The sequence below is a fragment of the Trichoderma gamsii genome (genome assembly GCF_001481775.2).
Source record: "Trichoderma gamsii strain T6085 chromosome Unknown Scaffold_57.2, whole genome shotgun sequence".
In the NCBI taxonomy this organism is placed as follows: Eukaryota; Fungi; Ascomycota; class Sordariomycetes; order Hypocreales; family Hypocreaceae; genus Trichoderma; species Trichoderma gamsii.
Window position 1 is genome coordinate 24,783 of NW_020171394.1, and position 16,344 is coordinate 41,126.

Genomic DNA, 16,344 nt, shown 5'->3' on the forward strand with positions numbered 1-16,344 from the left:
CCTAGTTTTTACGAGCCTAGGAGGGGTAAAAAATAAGAGGGAAAGCTATCGGTACGATAAAGTTCCGAAAGAGGAGAAGAAAAAAAATTATTGGAAAAAAAAAAAGAAATAAGGCCGCCTGGCGAATGTGATACGACTTTGATGTTGATGCTAGGAAGAACAGCACCATTTTGATCTAGTCATTACTTGTATTTTCAAGGAAACCCACGACATTGTGATCTCGAAGGGCTCTGACGCCATCAGGCAATGGATGTCACTGCCATGCATTATTTGCACTTGGCAATTACCGAGAATGGCAGCTTTCAATATAGCCAGAGCTACACGTAGTTTTATATAGGCGGAAGACAATCTCGGTGCTGGCAACACTGTATGTAGAGTTTGGTACTTGACAAGTATTGGTATCATAATGCAAACACACACCCAAGGCAGAAGAAGCACACGCTGTGTCACAAAAGAAAGGTCACGCACCCCGAATCCTAGCAAAAGTTGCATGGTCTCGTTGGCAAGGTTGTTGTCCAGGTATCCTAAGGGATGCTCAGCTCTGCTGTCTCGTCGAATCAGAAGAAGGTTTGAACACGCTTGAAACGCTTGAGCCTCAGCTCGCCGACCACCCAGCCTCACCGTTTTTAGAGGGGGAAGAGAACATGGAATGCCCCATGTCAGAACGCCTGATAATCAGCCCAGTAAATCCTTATTTTAGCCAAGTACGAAGGCAGTAGACGTTGATAGTTGAGACGATATGCCAGGGTAAGTAGGCGTTTTGAGAGTATTGCCTGGCTATAGTGCATAGGGCACCCAGGGAGGCGGATTTGAGCGCCGTAAACGTGCTGGCGAGGCGCCATCCAGCGGCCTGGTCCGTTCCCACCCCCTCAAGCGGCTTTTAAACTGGTGCTGTCAAAACTGCCACCCACTCAAGCTCCACGGTGAACTCCAGATTCATAAATTGTTGTCATTTTTGGGCATTTCCTACAGGGATTCAAGGAACTAGCTGCAAGACACACAGTTCTCGTTTCTCTTACGGATTGCGATATACTATCTCTCATTTTTTTTTTTTTTTGGACAAGCAACTTGAAGCTCGTGGCCGCTCCGGCCCTGATTCATCTTCGACCTCTTCTCCCGAGTTGCGCTTCGCTTTGAGGCTCTGGAGGTGATTCGAGTCCAGCTCCAGCTCATGAACTCCGGGAAGAGACACAGACGTCGACTTTGACGGGAGTTTCAGGGTCTCGTGCGCGTCATTATGGCAGCTGCGACGCCTTCTAGGAGTCGCCACCACGATGTCTACCCTGGGACGCCGTCGACAGAGAAGAGGCGACTTAACGGCCTTTTCCATCGGAACGAATGGTGGTGTATGTTCTCCCTCATCATGGTCTCAACTCATACCTGTTTCGATTCCACACTCAACTACACGTTCATTTCTCTTCAATTCTCCCCTTCGCTATGCCCATATATCATTTGAAAGTATAAGAAAACTCACATGCTTGTTACAACATCTAGGCAACTGTGATCCTCGAAAACGCGCCGTCGACCGCACAGTAACCAAAGCCACCCCTAACAAGGGAAAGCGCTTCTGGGCCTGTCCTCATCCTCCTCCCGACGGATGTGGGTTTTTCCTCTTTGCTCATGAAGCAAGAGTGCGAGAGATTGGTCTCACGCCCTCGTCATCCAATGAAGCAGTTGATGAGCCCCCAGCAGCCACCACTCCATCAAAGCAACCAACCTTGACGCAGACACGCCTCACCGATATTGGAGTCGAGATCTATAGAGACAGACGACGAAGAAGCGATCCAGAGGCTGCGCTTACCGAAAATGAAGACGATGACGCAGACGCTGCGACTCATCGTCATCAAACCGTGAGCTCATCACAGCCGGAAGCGGGACCATCGTCAGACAAGGGCAAAGGGAAAGCCGCTGCTGATCGACTCTTTACTTATGAGCCTCTTACTCCTGGCCCTAGTGGTGGTCGGAAGCGGGGCCGCGATGAGTTTGAAGAAGACCTCTTGAGCGACATGGACTCTGAAGAAGAGCGGGAGCTCGCTACTATGACAGACAGAAGCGCTCAGAGGTTTCTGCGCGTGGAGGTTTACAGCAACCAGCAAGTAGACGATGGCGAAGACGATGCGGCTGCGGGGCCATCTCGGCCTATCGCGCGCACGCTGTTCCCCCAGGCACAGGGTGCCAAGCGGCGCAAGTCGGTGTCATTCGAAGAGCCAGAGCCATCTGCTCCTACTTCTAGCAAGGCTACTACTAATGACGCCGAATCTGCACAGCCGCCTAGCACCATGCAAATGTCTCCTCCCAGCAGCATGGAAGAGGCTGCCCCTTTTCCTTCGTCTGCAATGACTGCCACCCAACAAAATGACGGCGATGAAGACAAAGAGAGTGGTGACAACGACATTACTGAGCAAGTCATGAGCCTTCTCCAAACTCAATCCATCGACTCCTCTGTTCTAGCGTCTGTTAACAATCTGCTTGTCATATCCGCTCGTCGGACAAAGGGCCTCGCCATGGGCCGAGACTCTGCTCGTGCGGCCGTAATTGAGAAGAAGATGAAGATTGGGAGATTACAGGAGAAGATTGCCGCGCTTGAGAATTCGGAGCGGTCGCTGAATGGACAGATTACGCATATGAAGGCTGGATTGATGAAGATGTACGAGGCTAATTGATATCATTTTCACTTTCTTTCTATAATCTTCTTTTGATAGCAAAGTTTTGGAGTTTTGGAGCTTTAGAGGAAGCGTAGGGCAAGCAAGCATAATTATATCAAGTAACGAGTATATTAAGTAACGACAATACCATGTACGAGATCAAGATGCAAATATAAGTGATGGAGCTAGGTGACTTGGCAGGTATTAGCAGGTATATTTCATGTCTTGAAAGACAGCGTTCTTTAGTCTGTGACTTCAACCTTTTTAGCTGTTGTGTATCGTAGATGGCCCAGCCTTGCTCTATAGAGATATATTAGGTACCTATTACTTGGCCTGTAACACCACCTTGGGGAATCTTTCAAATGCTGTGAAATAGTCGTGGAGGTCAAGGTACACGAGAGCGTTACGGAGCAGTTTGCAATGCAAGGCCTCCGGGGAGCTTAATAACTGCTGTGAAAATCCATCGACACATCCAAGAGCATAGTGCGTGAGACGGCTCCGACCAATTGAATTGCGGAGTTGCTTTGTTCTTCTGCATCAAAGGCAAATCATACAGGTGGCGATTAGTGGAAAGTAAGGCTACCATTACGCCAATGCTCACCTGCATCTTTTAAGCACATATACCTAGGTAAGAGTATCCTCTATCTAAACTTGAGATATTGCTATTATTGAACCTTTCGCTTCCAAGCTCCACATATCGCAAAATAACGCGGAGTAGAATAGCTTTAAGAGAGTATAACTTTTCACAACTTTCGAAAATCACATCTTGCATATATTACTCATACAGTCCCACGACATGCCTGAATCATGTTAATATTCTACATGATGGTTTACTTTTACCCAAGTCTCAAGTCGAGATTACTTGGCACTTTGATGTGGGCGAGCGTGACATAGGTAAGTGCTAAGGGGTGAAATCTTCCAGGGTATTAGTAGTGAGGTCAACAGGCATGATATAACAATCATCTCAGGCGTAAAAGCATTTTTCTCAAAGGACTGGTAGGGTCTACCCATAAATAGTAGATGAGTCCCTGCAGCAACTGCTGAACATTCCTTGCCACATATCATTTCATCTACTGTTACCTCTATGAGCATGATGGAAGTTACCGTACCTGCTTCGTGTTTGTCTACAACGTCACTAGTAAATCTGAATATCATGCACTCACAGGATGTTGACCACTTTGTTCTATTAGATAGTCCGTTTGACAGCCAGGGCCCAATCTCACGAGGATTGAACAGATATTAAACAACCACACGCTCATCACTGTGGATCGACTCAATTTACAACATACACCTCTTATACTCTAGAACTCGGCCTTGACATTAAGCTGTCGTCAAATTTTACGCCCGAATCGCCAAAGTACCACTGCTCAAAAGATTGGAGACTCGCCAGCCCAAATGATTTCCGTTTCATATGCTGGCTAATGTAAGGATGTCTCTAATTTGCTGTATCAGGACACGTTCACATATTGTGATCAGCTCACCATATTACCATCAAATCTCTCGAAATGCATCTCATCCGATTACAATTGTATATCTATAAGCTGAAACGCTTAGTACTCACAGCACCTTACAAGGGTAAAGTCATCTGCATGAGATCCTACATGAAACTATTGAAAGTCATTAAGCCTAAAAAAGGCCGTGCTGTGGTGGATAAAAGTCACCGCTCAGCGTACCAGTCAGGTGATAGCTCAGAAGGCAGCACATTCTCGACGCTGGGGTCCTGTACATCGTTACTCGATTTACCACGTAGGCCTCAGGTTTAGGTGAACGGGATGCGATAATCTGTGCTGAAATCAGCAATCCGGTGCCTGAGCGACAACACAAAACAAGCCACACCGGTGCTAAAGCAAGGATCAAGAGCTCTGCGAAAGCACGCTACTGTCCATCCAAAACTGCAGAATGGCTAAAAACGCTGGACAACTCATCGGGCAGGCTGTCACCGAATGGGTGTCCATTGGGCTGCTCTCATGTACAGCGGCAGCGTGGCGTTCCATGGGGACCAGGGGGCGCTCACCGAATCGGTGGATTGCAGGCGCCCTACTGGCTGCTTGCGAGCAGCTTTCTGGCCTTTGACTCGCCTCGAGAGACCTGTCAGTTTTCCCTTGCACGTTTGAGGCGACGACGAGGAGGGTTGCACAGAGGCGAAAAGTGCTCGGCGAGTGGCGGATTCACGACCACCCCAGGATAATCGGGCATTCTTTTGTTTCACTGTCCCTTCTTTTCCTTCTGCAGGCACGTTGCTTTTTCCTTTCCATGGTCCGTTTATAGCTCAATTTTGGTCATGCGGACGGGTTGAGGACGAGGGTTCAATGCTAGCTTGAGCCTGTCAGCCCTTTTCCTTGCCCACTAACGAGCTTCTGCCGCTGCCGCTGTACATGAGAACATCAGAGACATGGAGAGAAAAAGAGCAAGGTGCATGCACCGGCGATTTCGGCATCGGGCCCGAAGGTGCGGCTTGCCTGATGCCAAGCGCCAAGCACGGAGGAATTGCAGCGCATGGCCAATGAGCTGCATGTCTGGCAAGGACGCATTTGCCAGGCCCGTTGCCCAGCATGAGGGATGTGGTGGGAAGTGGGCGGCAGAGAAAAAAGACTGAAATTGATTTGATGGCAAATGGATGCCCCTCGTCCGCGGGCAGAGGCAAAAACTGCTGCCCCTTGTCAAGCCTGGGGTTGCAGTGGACTGGACTGTTGACTGCTCCGTATTGCACCACTGTAAACCGTTGTCCACTGACTTTTCTTCGCAGTCGTACAGGTACAATGGGCCGATCCTACTGCTCGTGGAGGCACATAAAAGCTGGCAGAATTGCTCCCGACTGCGGTGCCGTACTGCAGGGCCTCTTCCTTGTAGGTACTTCTCTCGCACGAGCCAAAAACGAAACGAGCGAGATGGCAGAGGAAACGGCCGTCTTCGGGAACCCGCATAAGATCAGCGCTGGCCTCTGGACCAGACCTGGGGGCCGACGGTCTGGGTCGTTCTTTTTGAAACATGGCTCTGCGCGTTTATTAGTGGCCACTGATGATCAACGCTCATAAGGGTTTGAGACGAGGGCGCTCATTAGACGGCTTATATTGAACGGACGTCAAATCTCTCCATGTGCCCCAGATTTTGTCATCAGGGACCCTGACCGACACTCGTCATACAAGCGAGAAAAGAGCATGGCATGGCATGTGCTTTGTCCTCGCTCACAGGGGAGCGTTTCTTTTTGTCTCTTCTTTTTCTCTTCCTCGCACGTGCGCACCTCCTCGCGTGAGCACTATTTGCCCAGTACGAGGTAGTACTGCCAGTTAAGGCATGCAGTGCTTGCAACGACTCAGCCAGTCATTTATCGAGGAAGCTGCTTCCCTGCAACCCTCGTAAATAAAAGGGAGTAAACAAAAAAAGAAAACACACTTAATCAGCACGGAAGAGATCAAAGTCAATCGGTTACCAGGCGTCTACGAACGCCACGCCCAGAAATCCTTTTAAACTCGGTGTACCTTCAGGGTCTTTTTCTGGCCCGCCCCAGCCGCTATTGGGAGACGTGCTGCCCACTAGGGTTGGCGCTGGCCGCCGGTGACGTCTGTGGCTTGTGAGCAAAGAAGTGCCATCTCCACATGATATACGGAGGCCCACTGCCGTATCTGGCCAGAACCCTGAGCGCCGTCGAGCCCTTTGGGGTTGGGGCGGCATTTCAGCGGGAGAACGGGCTATTCGCTCGCTATTGTCCCCAAATTGCTCGAAATTCTGCATTAATTGTGTGAAAAGGAGCAAATGAGCAGAAGACAGCCAAAAATCCCATACAATGGTGTACTATTGCTGCCACTGGATAATCAACATGACTGGCAGTACTGTTGAGCGCTGGCTACAGGAGGGGATGAGACAGTGCAGCAACCCTCGTTCAAATGGGACCTTATCCGGAGAGCTTCGATACCTGACTGACTTAGCTATGGGAAAACCGAAACAGCTTCGTCTCTCAGATCGGAAACGTTGGGTACTGGCGCGGCAGCCAAGGGATGTGTTGGATGCAGCCACAAAAGCCACCTTTGTTTGCTTGTCTCTCAGTACATTTACAGGGCTCTCAAAAACGTACCGAGACAATGTATCGTGCATGTACATATCGAGTTACAAGTATCCACGCAGCAAAGGCTTGCAGCTTGTGCTCTGCAAAGAACTCCGAGCCTGCATGTGTTTAGGCAGCTGCACACACATCTCGGCCTTACTGAGAGACATGGACATGCTTCTAGACCTGGGCTGGCGGCATCGGGTGTTGGAAGTTCCTCACATATCGCTTCTTGCCATGAGCCCCCAAAACCCCTACCTGCCGGTACCTCTGCCCTTGTAAGAGCCGATCTAGATGGCAGATGATAGGCCTGGATTACGCAGCAGGCACAGCAGGTGTAAGCCAGACAGTAAAATGGCGACGCCCCGAACGGCTGAGAACGCCAAAGAGTAGTTTCGCGCCTCCGACGTCTAGGCATTTCGATTAAGGAGCACAAAAAGAAAAGCTCCCAAACACTAGAGCCAGGCCCAGCGCTGCCATGGCGTCTTGCCGCGGCGCCTGATTCGCAGGCCTGAGTCCATGGCGGATTGGGCTGCAGCAAGGGAGAAAAGATGGCAAAGCCTCTTACCGATCGAGGTTGAGAGGCTTGCAGCGCAAAAATATGAGACCACACAGCGCCAGTGACACACACCGTCCATTTTGGCTGTCCCTATTGAGAAAGATAGAGCCCGAGACGGCGACGGTGGCGGCAGGGGGTGACGCGGAATGGCTGCGAAAGCGAAAGCTTCCCATCTGCGGGTACGGCGCAGCTAATAGGAACTTATCCGACAGCTCTTTTGCTGCCTCCTGTTGTACTTCTTTTTACCGCCGGGGTTGGAGATGCGAGCCCAGCCCATCCATCACCCCATGCTGGTGGCGGGCTGAGGATGCAAGCGGCGGATAGCAAGTAGTTCGGTGGCAAATTTTAATAAAAAAAAAGGAGAAGCAGACACCATCTCTTTCAGACATACAGAGAGACAAGGGAGAAAAAAAGACAAGGGAAAGGAAGTAAAACAAGTAGGTACTTGTACACAAACATGCTCGGATGCCGGACCATCTTGCATGGGTTGATGAGATACTGCCGCCACCTTTAAGATTGACTCCATAGCGGCTTGGGTTCCGTATTTTTTTTTTTTTTTTTGCTTCCTGTGTCAATGCCCATGTAGCCACTCCGGTGTTCTCACGGTGAGAAACGAACATGAATCCTATTCAAGCCGTCGTTGACCGCTAGCGAGCATTGAAGCTAGCAGAGGGCCTGATCACCTGTGCGCGCAGATACCGTCCAGTAGCAGCGCCTTGTCTCGTCTTGACATGGATGGACGGCTGTTGGATGTGGTTTTCCTTTTTGTTAGCCACACGACGCAGAATCCCGGCCTCCATCCAAACGGAGCGGCCGATTTGTTCAGCAGTCCCCAGCATGAACTTGCATTTCTGCCAGTCTAGTTCTTCCTATTCTTAAGTGGTTCACTTGTGATCTGGCTGCAATGCTTGCGCTCCATCTCATCCCTCTGACCTGCATTTGAAGGCGTAGCGAGGGGAAAAAAGGTCCATCCACGTGCCGAGGAGACAAAGGCCCGGATGCTGTACTAAGGCAACTGCTAGCTTCGAATGCTTCAAGGCCCCAAAAGTCCAAATGTTAGCATCTAAACGCCTGCCAGGTACTGCTTCAGCCTTCTGGGCTTAGCACTACCCTCCCAAGGTACCTAACGCGGTTAGCAGGCCACCCCATCTTATCTGGTGCCTGCTAACACTTGCAGGCACATCCTTGACGCACCAGACACCACAAAGAGCCTCTAAACGCCTCTAAAGTCCTACCGCACATTTCGATGGTCGCCTTGTCCATTCGCCTGAGACTTCCAAGACGTGCTAGTATTATCTCTGCTGCCGCCGCCAGTACGGACGGCTCAGACAAGACGTACTAAGGTCCGTTGTACATATGCAAGGGATGAATGGATCGCTGCACCGCATTTCAAGCTCAGGGTATTCCGGAAGTACTCAAACTCGAGATGTGCGAGTTGGTAGCCTCATGTGGCTGCCGAGAGCAGCTTGTAAGATTTGCATGCGAATGAGTACTAGCTGATACTCGCCTGACTACCGTACAAGGTAATACTTTAGTCGTCCGTCTCTTACTGGTGCCCGAGGGCACATCTCAGCCCATAGTCGTATTCTCGCGGGCAGGGAGTTGCACCACGTCGATCGCCTTCGTATTAGGTACAGCCCAGCGATTCACACACAAACACACACACACAGAGCAAGACTGCCGCCCAGAAATCGGCCGTTGGTTGCCACGAGGTGCTAAGATACATGTCCCCTACCAGCAGTACCAGATCTCATCTGTACCTGGCAGTACCGAGCACGACAGCTTGCAGTTCTCCGTAATTCTGATCAAATATTTATGGCGCTCGCTTCGAATTCAGTGCGGCCTCAGCAAAAAGGTAGGTACATTGGCGCTCTCCCTCCCCCCGCCTCAGAAGCCGCTCTGACAGGGTCTGGCCTCGCTGTTATTCCCGCTAAGAGTGCGCCAGCCCAGCAGTGCCAGCACCCCATACTACCTGAGCTGAGGTGCCTAGCCCTCTGCCAGTCCTCCGTGCTGCTCCTCCACCTTGCCGTCGAGCACTAATCCTATTCCTCCCCTGTCTGGGCCCAGATCTAGTCTTCTCCTCCCATCCATCTTTCAACGTTTCTCCTCGAGGCCATCTGCACCGGGTGCATTTCGAAAAAAAAATTCCTCTGCGTCCCTACGTTAGTATTCTTCCTCAGTACAACTCGTCCTTCGTCAACTCTCCCCGTTGACGGCTGCCTGTGCGGTGCTCCCCTTCGAAATCTCATGATTCGCGACACGGCGATTTGAGCGTCCCTGTCCCCTGTCCCCTGCGCCTGTTCTTGCTCTTATCCTGTTTCTGCCTCTCTCTGGCTTGGCTCTGGCTCTTCTGCGCTCTGGTCGGTGCTGCTGGCCGGTTCAGACGACGCCAGTCCTCCCAGTTTCTTGCAATCTGCCTCTCTTCGTCGCCTCAAATGACGCTGGCATTCTTGCCTATGCCCCGTTGATTTAATCGCTTACCCGAGCCGAGCGTCCAGGTCCCGGCACCTTGATCTCGTCCTCGCCCACCGAGCTGCCGCTGTTCCCCGCCGCCGAAGACCAAAAAGCAGGGACGCTGTTTCTCCTCTAGTTTTATTTTTCTACTCTTTATTTTTCATATCTTATCTTCTATTTCCCTCCTCCCCGCCCGCCGCTTCGCAGCTTCCCTCCACGATATTTCGCCCTCCCATTTCTCTGGGGATCCCCCCCAGCCATCGCCCGGCATGATCGAAGATACGGCGGCACTCGCTGCTGCCGCAGAGCTCATCGCCTCCTTGGCCTGTGACCCTGCTTCTTTCTCGTTAAGATCGGTCGGGGCCGGCTCCAGCGTCAAGCTGCCAGGCCGTGAAAACCCCGCCAAACGCACTTTGGAGATTGAGCTGGAGAAGCTCGCCCAGCGGATTTCTCAGCTCGAGAGCAGGGCCACTGTCTCGGCCACCGCCGTCTTCCCAGAGACGCCCAACGAGGTCAACGACACGATATTCAGCGATGAAACTGACACTCCTGTCAATGGCCGCCCTGCGGCTCCCCAGCTAAAGCTGTCCCAGGCTCAACAAGGTAGCTTGGACAGTCCGATTTTTGTATCCCACCAGCTGACCAAGGAAGCGCTGCAAGGACTGCACGCCCACGTTGATGACCAGTCCAAGCTCCTAGACAACCAACGCCAGGAGCTTGCTGGCGTCACCGCGCAGCTATTAGAACAGAAACAGCTTCAGGAGCGCGCCTGGGAGGCGATGGAGCAAGAGCGGGTGGCCTCCCTAGAGCGAGAGCTACGGAAGCACCAGCAAGCCAACGAGGCTTTCCAAAAGGCCCTCCGAGAGATCGGAGAGATCGTCACTGCTGTAGCCCGTGGCGATCTGTCCATGAAGGCTGGTATGGAATCGGTCGAAATGGACCCCGAAATCACAACCTTTAAGCGCACCATCAACGCCATGATGGACCAGCTGCAAACCTTCGCCAGCGAAGTGTCTCGCGTCGCTCGTGAGGTCGGAACCGAAGGTCTACTCGGCGGCCAAGCCCGCATCGGCGGTGTAGACGGTGTATGGAAAGAGTTGACTGACAATGGTATGGTTCTGTCTGCGTTGTTTTGATTTATTACCTCGTCTCATTCCTTTTTCTCTGCGCCAAGCAGGTTGCTCAACCTGAAATTTCATTAACGGGCCTCAAAACTGACATGATTTTATAGTCAACGTGATGGCACAGAATCTCACAGACCAAGGTATGTATAGTATTTTCCCATCTTCTGACGTTCTCGTGCCCCCCTCTTCTCACCCCATCTTTTCCAATCCAACGACTTGTCGGTTGAAGAGGAAGGATGGTTGAAGCTCCCAGGCCTGTGATCTGACAAGGCGCCATATAGTGCGAGAAATTGCCTCTGTCACAACAGCAGTCGCCCATGGCGATTTAACAAAGAAGATTGAACGACCAGCAAGCGGAGAAATCTTGCAACTGCAACAGACCATCAACACCATGGTGGATCAACTTCGAACATTTGCATCAGAAGTTACGCGTGTAGCCCGAGATGTCGGAACCGAGGGCATCTTAGGCGGGCAAGCAGACGTTGGCGGGGTCAAGGGCATGTGGAATGATCTGACTGTAAACGTGAATGCCATGGCCGACAACTTAACGACACAAGTGCGCGACATCATCACAGTCACAACGGCCGTCGCAAAGGGCGACCTTACCCAGAAAGTCCAGGCCGAATGCAGAGGAGAAATGTTCAAGCTCAAGTCTACCATCAACTCCATGGTCGACCAACTGCAGCAGTTTGCTCGTGAAGTTACCAAGATCGCCAGAGAAGTCGGAACTGAGGGCCGACTTGGTGGTCAAGCCACAGTCCATGACGTTGAGGGTACATGGAGAGATTTAACCGAAAACGTCAATGGCATGGCCATGAATCTGACGACACAGGTGCGAGAGATTGCCAAGGTTACCACAGCCGTAGCCAGAGGCGACCTTACCAAGAAGATTGGGGTAGAGGTCAAGGGAGAGATCTTGGAGCTGAAGAACACCATTAATCAAATGGTTGATCGCCTGGGCACATTCGCCGTGGAAGTGAGCAAAGTGGCCCGTGAAGTCGGTACAGATGGTACGCTGGGTGGTCAAGCTCAGGTCGCCAATGTCGAGGGCAAGTGGAAAGATCTCACCGAAAATGTCAACACTATGGCATCCAACCTTACTGTACAGGTATGTCTCAACACGAGAATCAGCTAGTCATCAGCAACAGCTTCCAGCTCCGCGTTGATGCTGCCAGAAATGGCACCCTTTTTATTCTTGTTTCTTATTTACAGGCTGACCGTCATCATTCAGGTGCGAAGTATCTCGGCTGTCACGCAAGCCATTGCAAACGGAGACATGAGCCAGACAATTGATGTTGAAGCAAATGGTGAGATACAAGTGCTAAAGGAGACCATCAACAACATGGTTTCACGTCTGTCAAGTTTCTGCTACGAAGTCCAACGTGTTGCCAAGGACGTCGGTGTCGACGGCAAGATGGGAGCTCAAGCTGATATTGCCGGACTAAATGGACGATGGAAAGAAATTACCACCGATGTCAATACTATGGCCAGCAATTTAGTAAGTCATTCTTTCCCCTCCGAATTCGCATGCATGGGTAGCTGCGAAAGCTCCAAGAGTACTTTTATGCTAACCCAATGTTTAGACAACCCAAGTGCGTGCCTTCTCTGATATTACGAACTTGGCTACCGATGGCGACTTCACCAAACTTGTAGATGTTGAAGCCTCGGGAGAAATGGACGAGCTCAAGAAAAAGATCAACCAGATGATTTCAAATCTCAGAGACAGTATCCAGAGAAACACGCAAGCTCGAGAGGCTGCCGAGTTAGCCAACAAGACCAAGTCAGAATTCCTCGCCAACATGTCCCACGAGATTCGAACCCCGATGAACGGTATCATCGGAATGACACAGCTCACACTGGATACCGACTTGACCCAATACCAACGAGAAATGTTGAACATTGTCAACGATCTTGCCAACAGCCTGTTGACCATCATTGACGATATCCTGGATCTGTCCAAGATCGAAGCTAGAAGAATGGTTATTGAAGAGATCCCGTACACATTGCGAGGCACCGTCTTCAATGCGCTCAAGACGCTCGCAGTCAAGGCGAATGAGAAGTTCCTTGATCTCACGTACAAGGTAGACAGCTCTGTGCCTGACTACGTTATCGGAGATTCGTTCCGTCTGAGACAAATTATCCTGAACCTTGTGGGCAATGCCATCAAGTTCACCGAACACGGTGAGGTTAGTTTAACCATCCAAGAACAGGAGGACAAGAGACATGTTGGCCCAGGAGAATACGCCATCGAGTTCATTGTTGAAGATACTGGTATCGGCATTGCTAAGGACAAGCTGAACCTCATCTTCGACACGTTCCAGCAAGCGGACGGCTCAATGACACGCAAATTCGGTGGCACAGGCCTCGGATTGTCTATTTCGAAGCGATTTGTCAATCTCATGGGCGGAGACCTGTGGGTTAACAGCGAGGTTGGCAAGGGAAGCGAATTCCACTTCACCTGCCGTGTGAAGCTGGCCGATGTGCACGCGGAAAGCGTTCAGCAGCAGCTGAAGCCATACCGCGGCCACCAGGTCCTCTTTGTCGACAAGTCGCAGTCAAATGCGGCGACACACATTGGAGAAATGCTGGAAGAGATTGGGCTCCTTCCTGTTGTCGTCAACTCCGAGAAGAGTTCAGCTCTCACTCGACTTAAGGAGGGTGGTGCTTTACCCTATGACGCCATCATTGTCGACTCGATTGATACTGCTAGGAGGCTCAGAGCGGTAGATGACTTTAAGTATCTTCCTATTGTCCTGTTAGCTCCTGTGGTCCATGTCAGCTTGAAATCATGTCTGGATCTGGGCATTACGTCCTACATGACGATGCCCTGCAAGTTGATTGATCTGAGCAACGGAATGGTCCCCGCTCTCGAAAACAGGGCCACGCCATCTCTCGCAGATGTCACCAAGTCTTTTGAGATTTTGCTTGCCGAGGACAACACTGTCAATCAGAAACTGGCCGTGAAGATCCTTGAAAAGTATCACCACGTTGTTACTGTTGTGGGCAACGGCTGGGAGGCGGTAGAGGCTGTGAAGCAAAAGAAGTTTGATGTGATTCTGATGGATGTTCAGATGCCCATCATGGTAAGTGATGAAGCCTTTCGTGGGGCAAAACGATCCCCTTGACTTGGATTATGTTCCTGTTAACTGATAATTTTTTTTTTTTTTTACCTACAGGGAGGATTTGAGGCCACTGGTAAGATCCGAGAATATGAACGAGGCATGGGAACGCATAGAACTCCCATTATTGCCCTCACTGCCCACGCCATGATGGGTGACCGCGAAAAGTGTATCCAGGCCCAGATGGATGAATATTTGTCCAAGCCGCTGCAACAGAACCAGCTCATCCAGACCATCCTCAAATGCGCTACTCTTGGAGGTGCGCTGCTAGAGAAGAATCGCGAGCGAGAGCTTGCTCTGCAAGCAGAAGCCAAAGCTTCTGGGCGTCTCGATAGCGATCGAAACTTGCCACGTCCGAGCCTTGAGGGCCGGGCGTTTACCGCTCGAGAGCCTCTGATCAAGAATAAGCCCATCACCAAGGCCACGACCAAAGCACTGGAGGAAGCGCGATCGGCTGCGCTGGCAAACGCAAAGTTCGGTGACTTTTCTGAGCTTGGGTCCGAATACTTGGATGAACTGGAAGAGCTGACAGAGGAAACCGACACATTTCTAAAAGCACGTGAAGAACTTTCTGACAAACGAAGTTTTTCAAGTTAAGTGTGCACAAAGATGCTATTCGGATTGTGGCTTCGTCAGATATGAATGCCGCACTTTTGTCTGTCTGATATCGTTTATCAAGTCCCTACGGAGTCTATTGCCTGACATGAGCTTACGAGATCACACTGATTTATTTATACCCTCCTTGGCTATATTTGATGGCTAAGCTTTTACAACTCTTTCTTAATTTTAGAGAGTATATAAGCTCTGGGGATTGCCGATCCTTTTATCATGTCGATATGGTTAACATGATGCTGAACCTTTTCTTCTCTTCAGCAGGGCGGCAGGCAGTATCACTCTTGATCCGAGTATCTGTGTGCTGATCATGTCAGGGTTACTATCCCTCGTCCTGATTTTGGCCATACTTTGTTTTTCCCAGAGCATCGCTATTGCTTTTTTTGTTTGAGATTTTGCCGATATACTCTACTCTCAGCCCTCAACATGGCGAATACGGTGTTGATATGACCTTGGACGAGAAAAAAAGGGGCCTGAATGGCTTGTCCTGGTTATGCGGTTTCTGGTGCTTTCCCTAATTCCCTTATGCATTCTTCAGTTTGTATTTAAACTCGCGGCTCTCTTCGTCTTTATTGGTCTTTCTTTATACTTCCCTTGATTTGTAGGGATATTTTCCTTCCTTACTAGCAAACGGACGGTGGGGTCCGCAGGAATTTTGCGGCCGCAATAGTAAGCAGGTTTCACAAGAGAATTACGAGAAGGAATTGGCATGACGAAAAAGCCAGGCTATGGGCTATCTCGTTATTTTTCATCTCCTTTCATTGCCTCATGGGGGAAAGAGCGAGCTGCAGGCTTGAATCTTTACCCTCACGTTCGTAGATATTACGATGAGAATAAGACGAAGAGAAGTTCTTGGAAGAGGATGATGAGCAAAGGGAACGGACGTGATGGTTGGTACGGTGGCTGGATAAGAGAAACAAAGACCTTGCTTTTTTACTTTTCATTTTGCTTTTGTGTCGAAAGGAGTTTCTAGTTTTTCATTTTTTGGTAGCGATATTAAAGGCTTTCCATCTTCTTACCGTGGGACACGATGGTCCTTCTATACCTTTGTTATTGATGTGCCTAAATATACGTGATGATTGATGTTTACCTGGACGTGTTCTACATAAGCATATTCATCTTGTGACGAACACGTATTTGCACGCAAATGGTAATTATTGTGCTGTATCACGGGTGATTTGGCAGACACATTTATCCCCTGTTCTATATTGCAAGGACTATTCATATACCTATGTGTGTGCTAATATTAAAACGCAGCGCCAAAAAATCTTGACGAACTTTGACTCGCTTATGAAACCAGGTATACAACCCAAAGAAAGAGAGAAAGAAATAAACAAAGGAGAAAGACGCCAAGAAACAAGACGAAGAGGAAAAGAATGAGACTACCCATTTCTTCTTCTTCTTCTTCTTCTTCTATTTCTCTTCTGGCTTGCTCTTTTGTTCTGGATCTCCTCCTTCCTTTTTCCCTCCCTTTTCCTCTTCGAGGTGCTCAAAAGCGGCGAGTAAAGCGTCGAGTTTGGATTCGAGGGTTGAGAGATTGGCTTCCATTGCTGTGGCGGTTTGTTCGCCTCTGTTTGTTTTAGAAGTAAGGGGTTAGATAAACTTTTTTCTCTTCTCTTGTTGATGAGCACACATGGAGCACTTCATCGACGATGGTGATCGGCGTTATGTCATGGTAAGGAGAAATCAAAAACAGTAGGGAGAGGAAAAAAGGGGGGGAAGTCAATCGTGATAATAAGCAGGGCTGTATAGAGCAAGAAAGTTTGCTCAAGTGTGTAGTGATTCCAAG

At 50.0% G+C, this 16,344-nt stretch overlaps 2 protein-coding genes across 2 annotated transcripts; both read left to right on the plus strand.

Annotated features, from left to right (window-relative positions):
- Positions 1–1,237: 1,237 nt before the first annotated feature.
- TGAM01_v210137 (hypothetical protein) lies at positions 1,238–2,663 on the plus strand (the record flags this gene model as incomplete). The annotated part of the gene is made up of 2 exons (XM_018805778.1): positions 1,238–1,346; positions 1,495–2,663. 2 exons carry the CDS (start codon positions 1,238–1,240, stop codon positions 2,661–2,663), a joined length of 1,278 nt encoding a protein of 425 aa, XP_018660968.1.
- Positions 2,664–9,969: 7,306 nt separating this feature from the next.
- On the plus strand, positions 9,970–14,540 carry TGAM01_v210138 (hypothetical protein; the record flags this gene model as incomplete). The annotated part of the gene is made up of 6 exons (XM_018805777.1): positions 9,970–10,810; positions 10,932–10,964; positions 11,106–11,932; positions 12,056–12,322; positions 12,408–13,907; positions 14,001–14,540. 6 exons carry the CDS (start codon positions 9,970–9,972, stop codon positions 14,538–14,540), a joined length of 4,008 nt encoding a protein of 1,335 aa, XP_018660967.1.
- Positions 14,541–16,344: the final 1,804 nt, after the last annotated feature.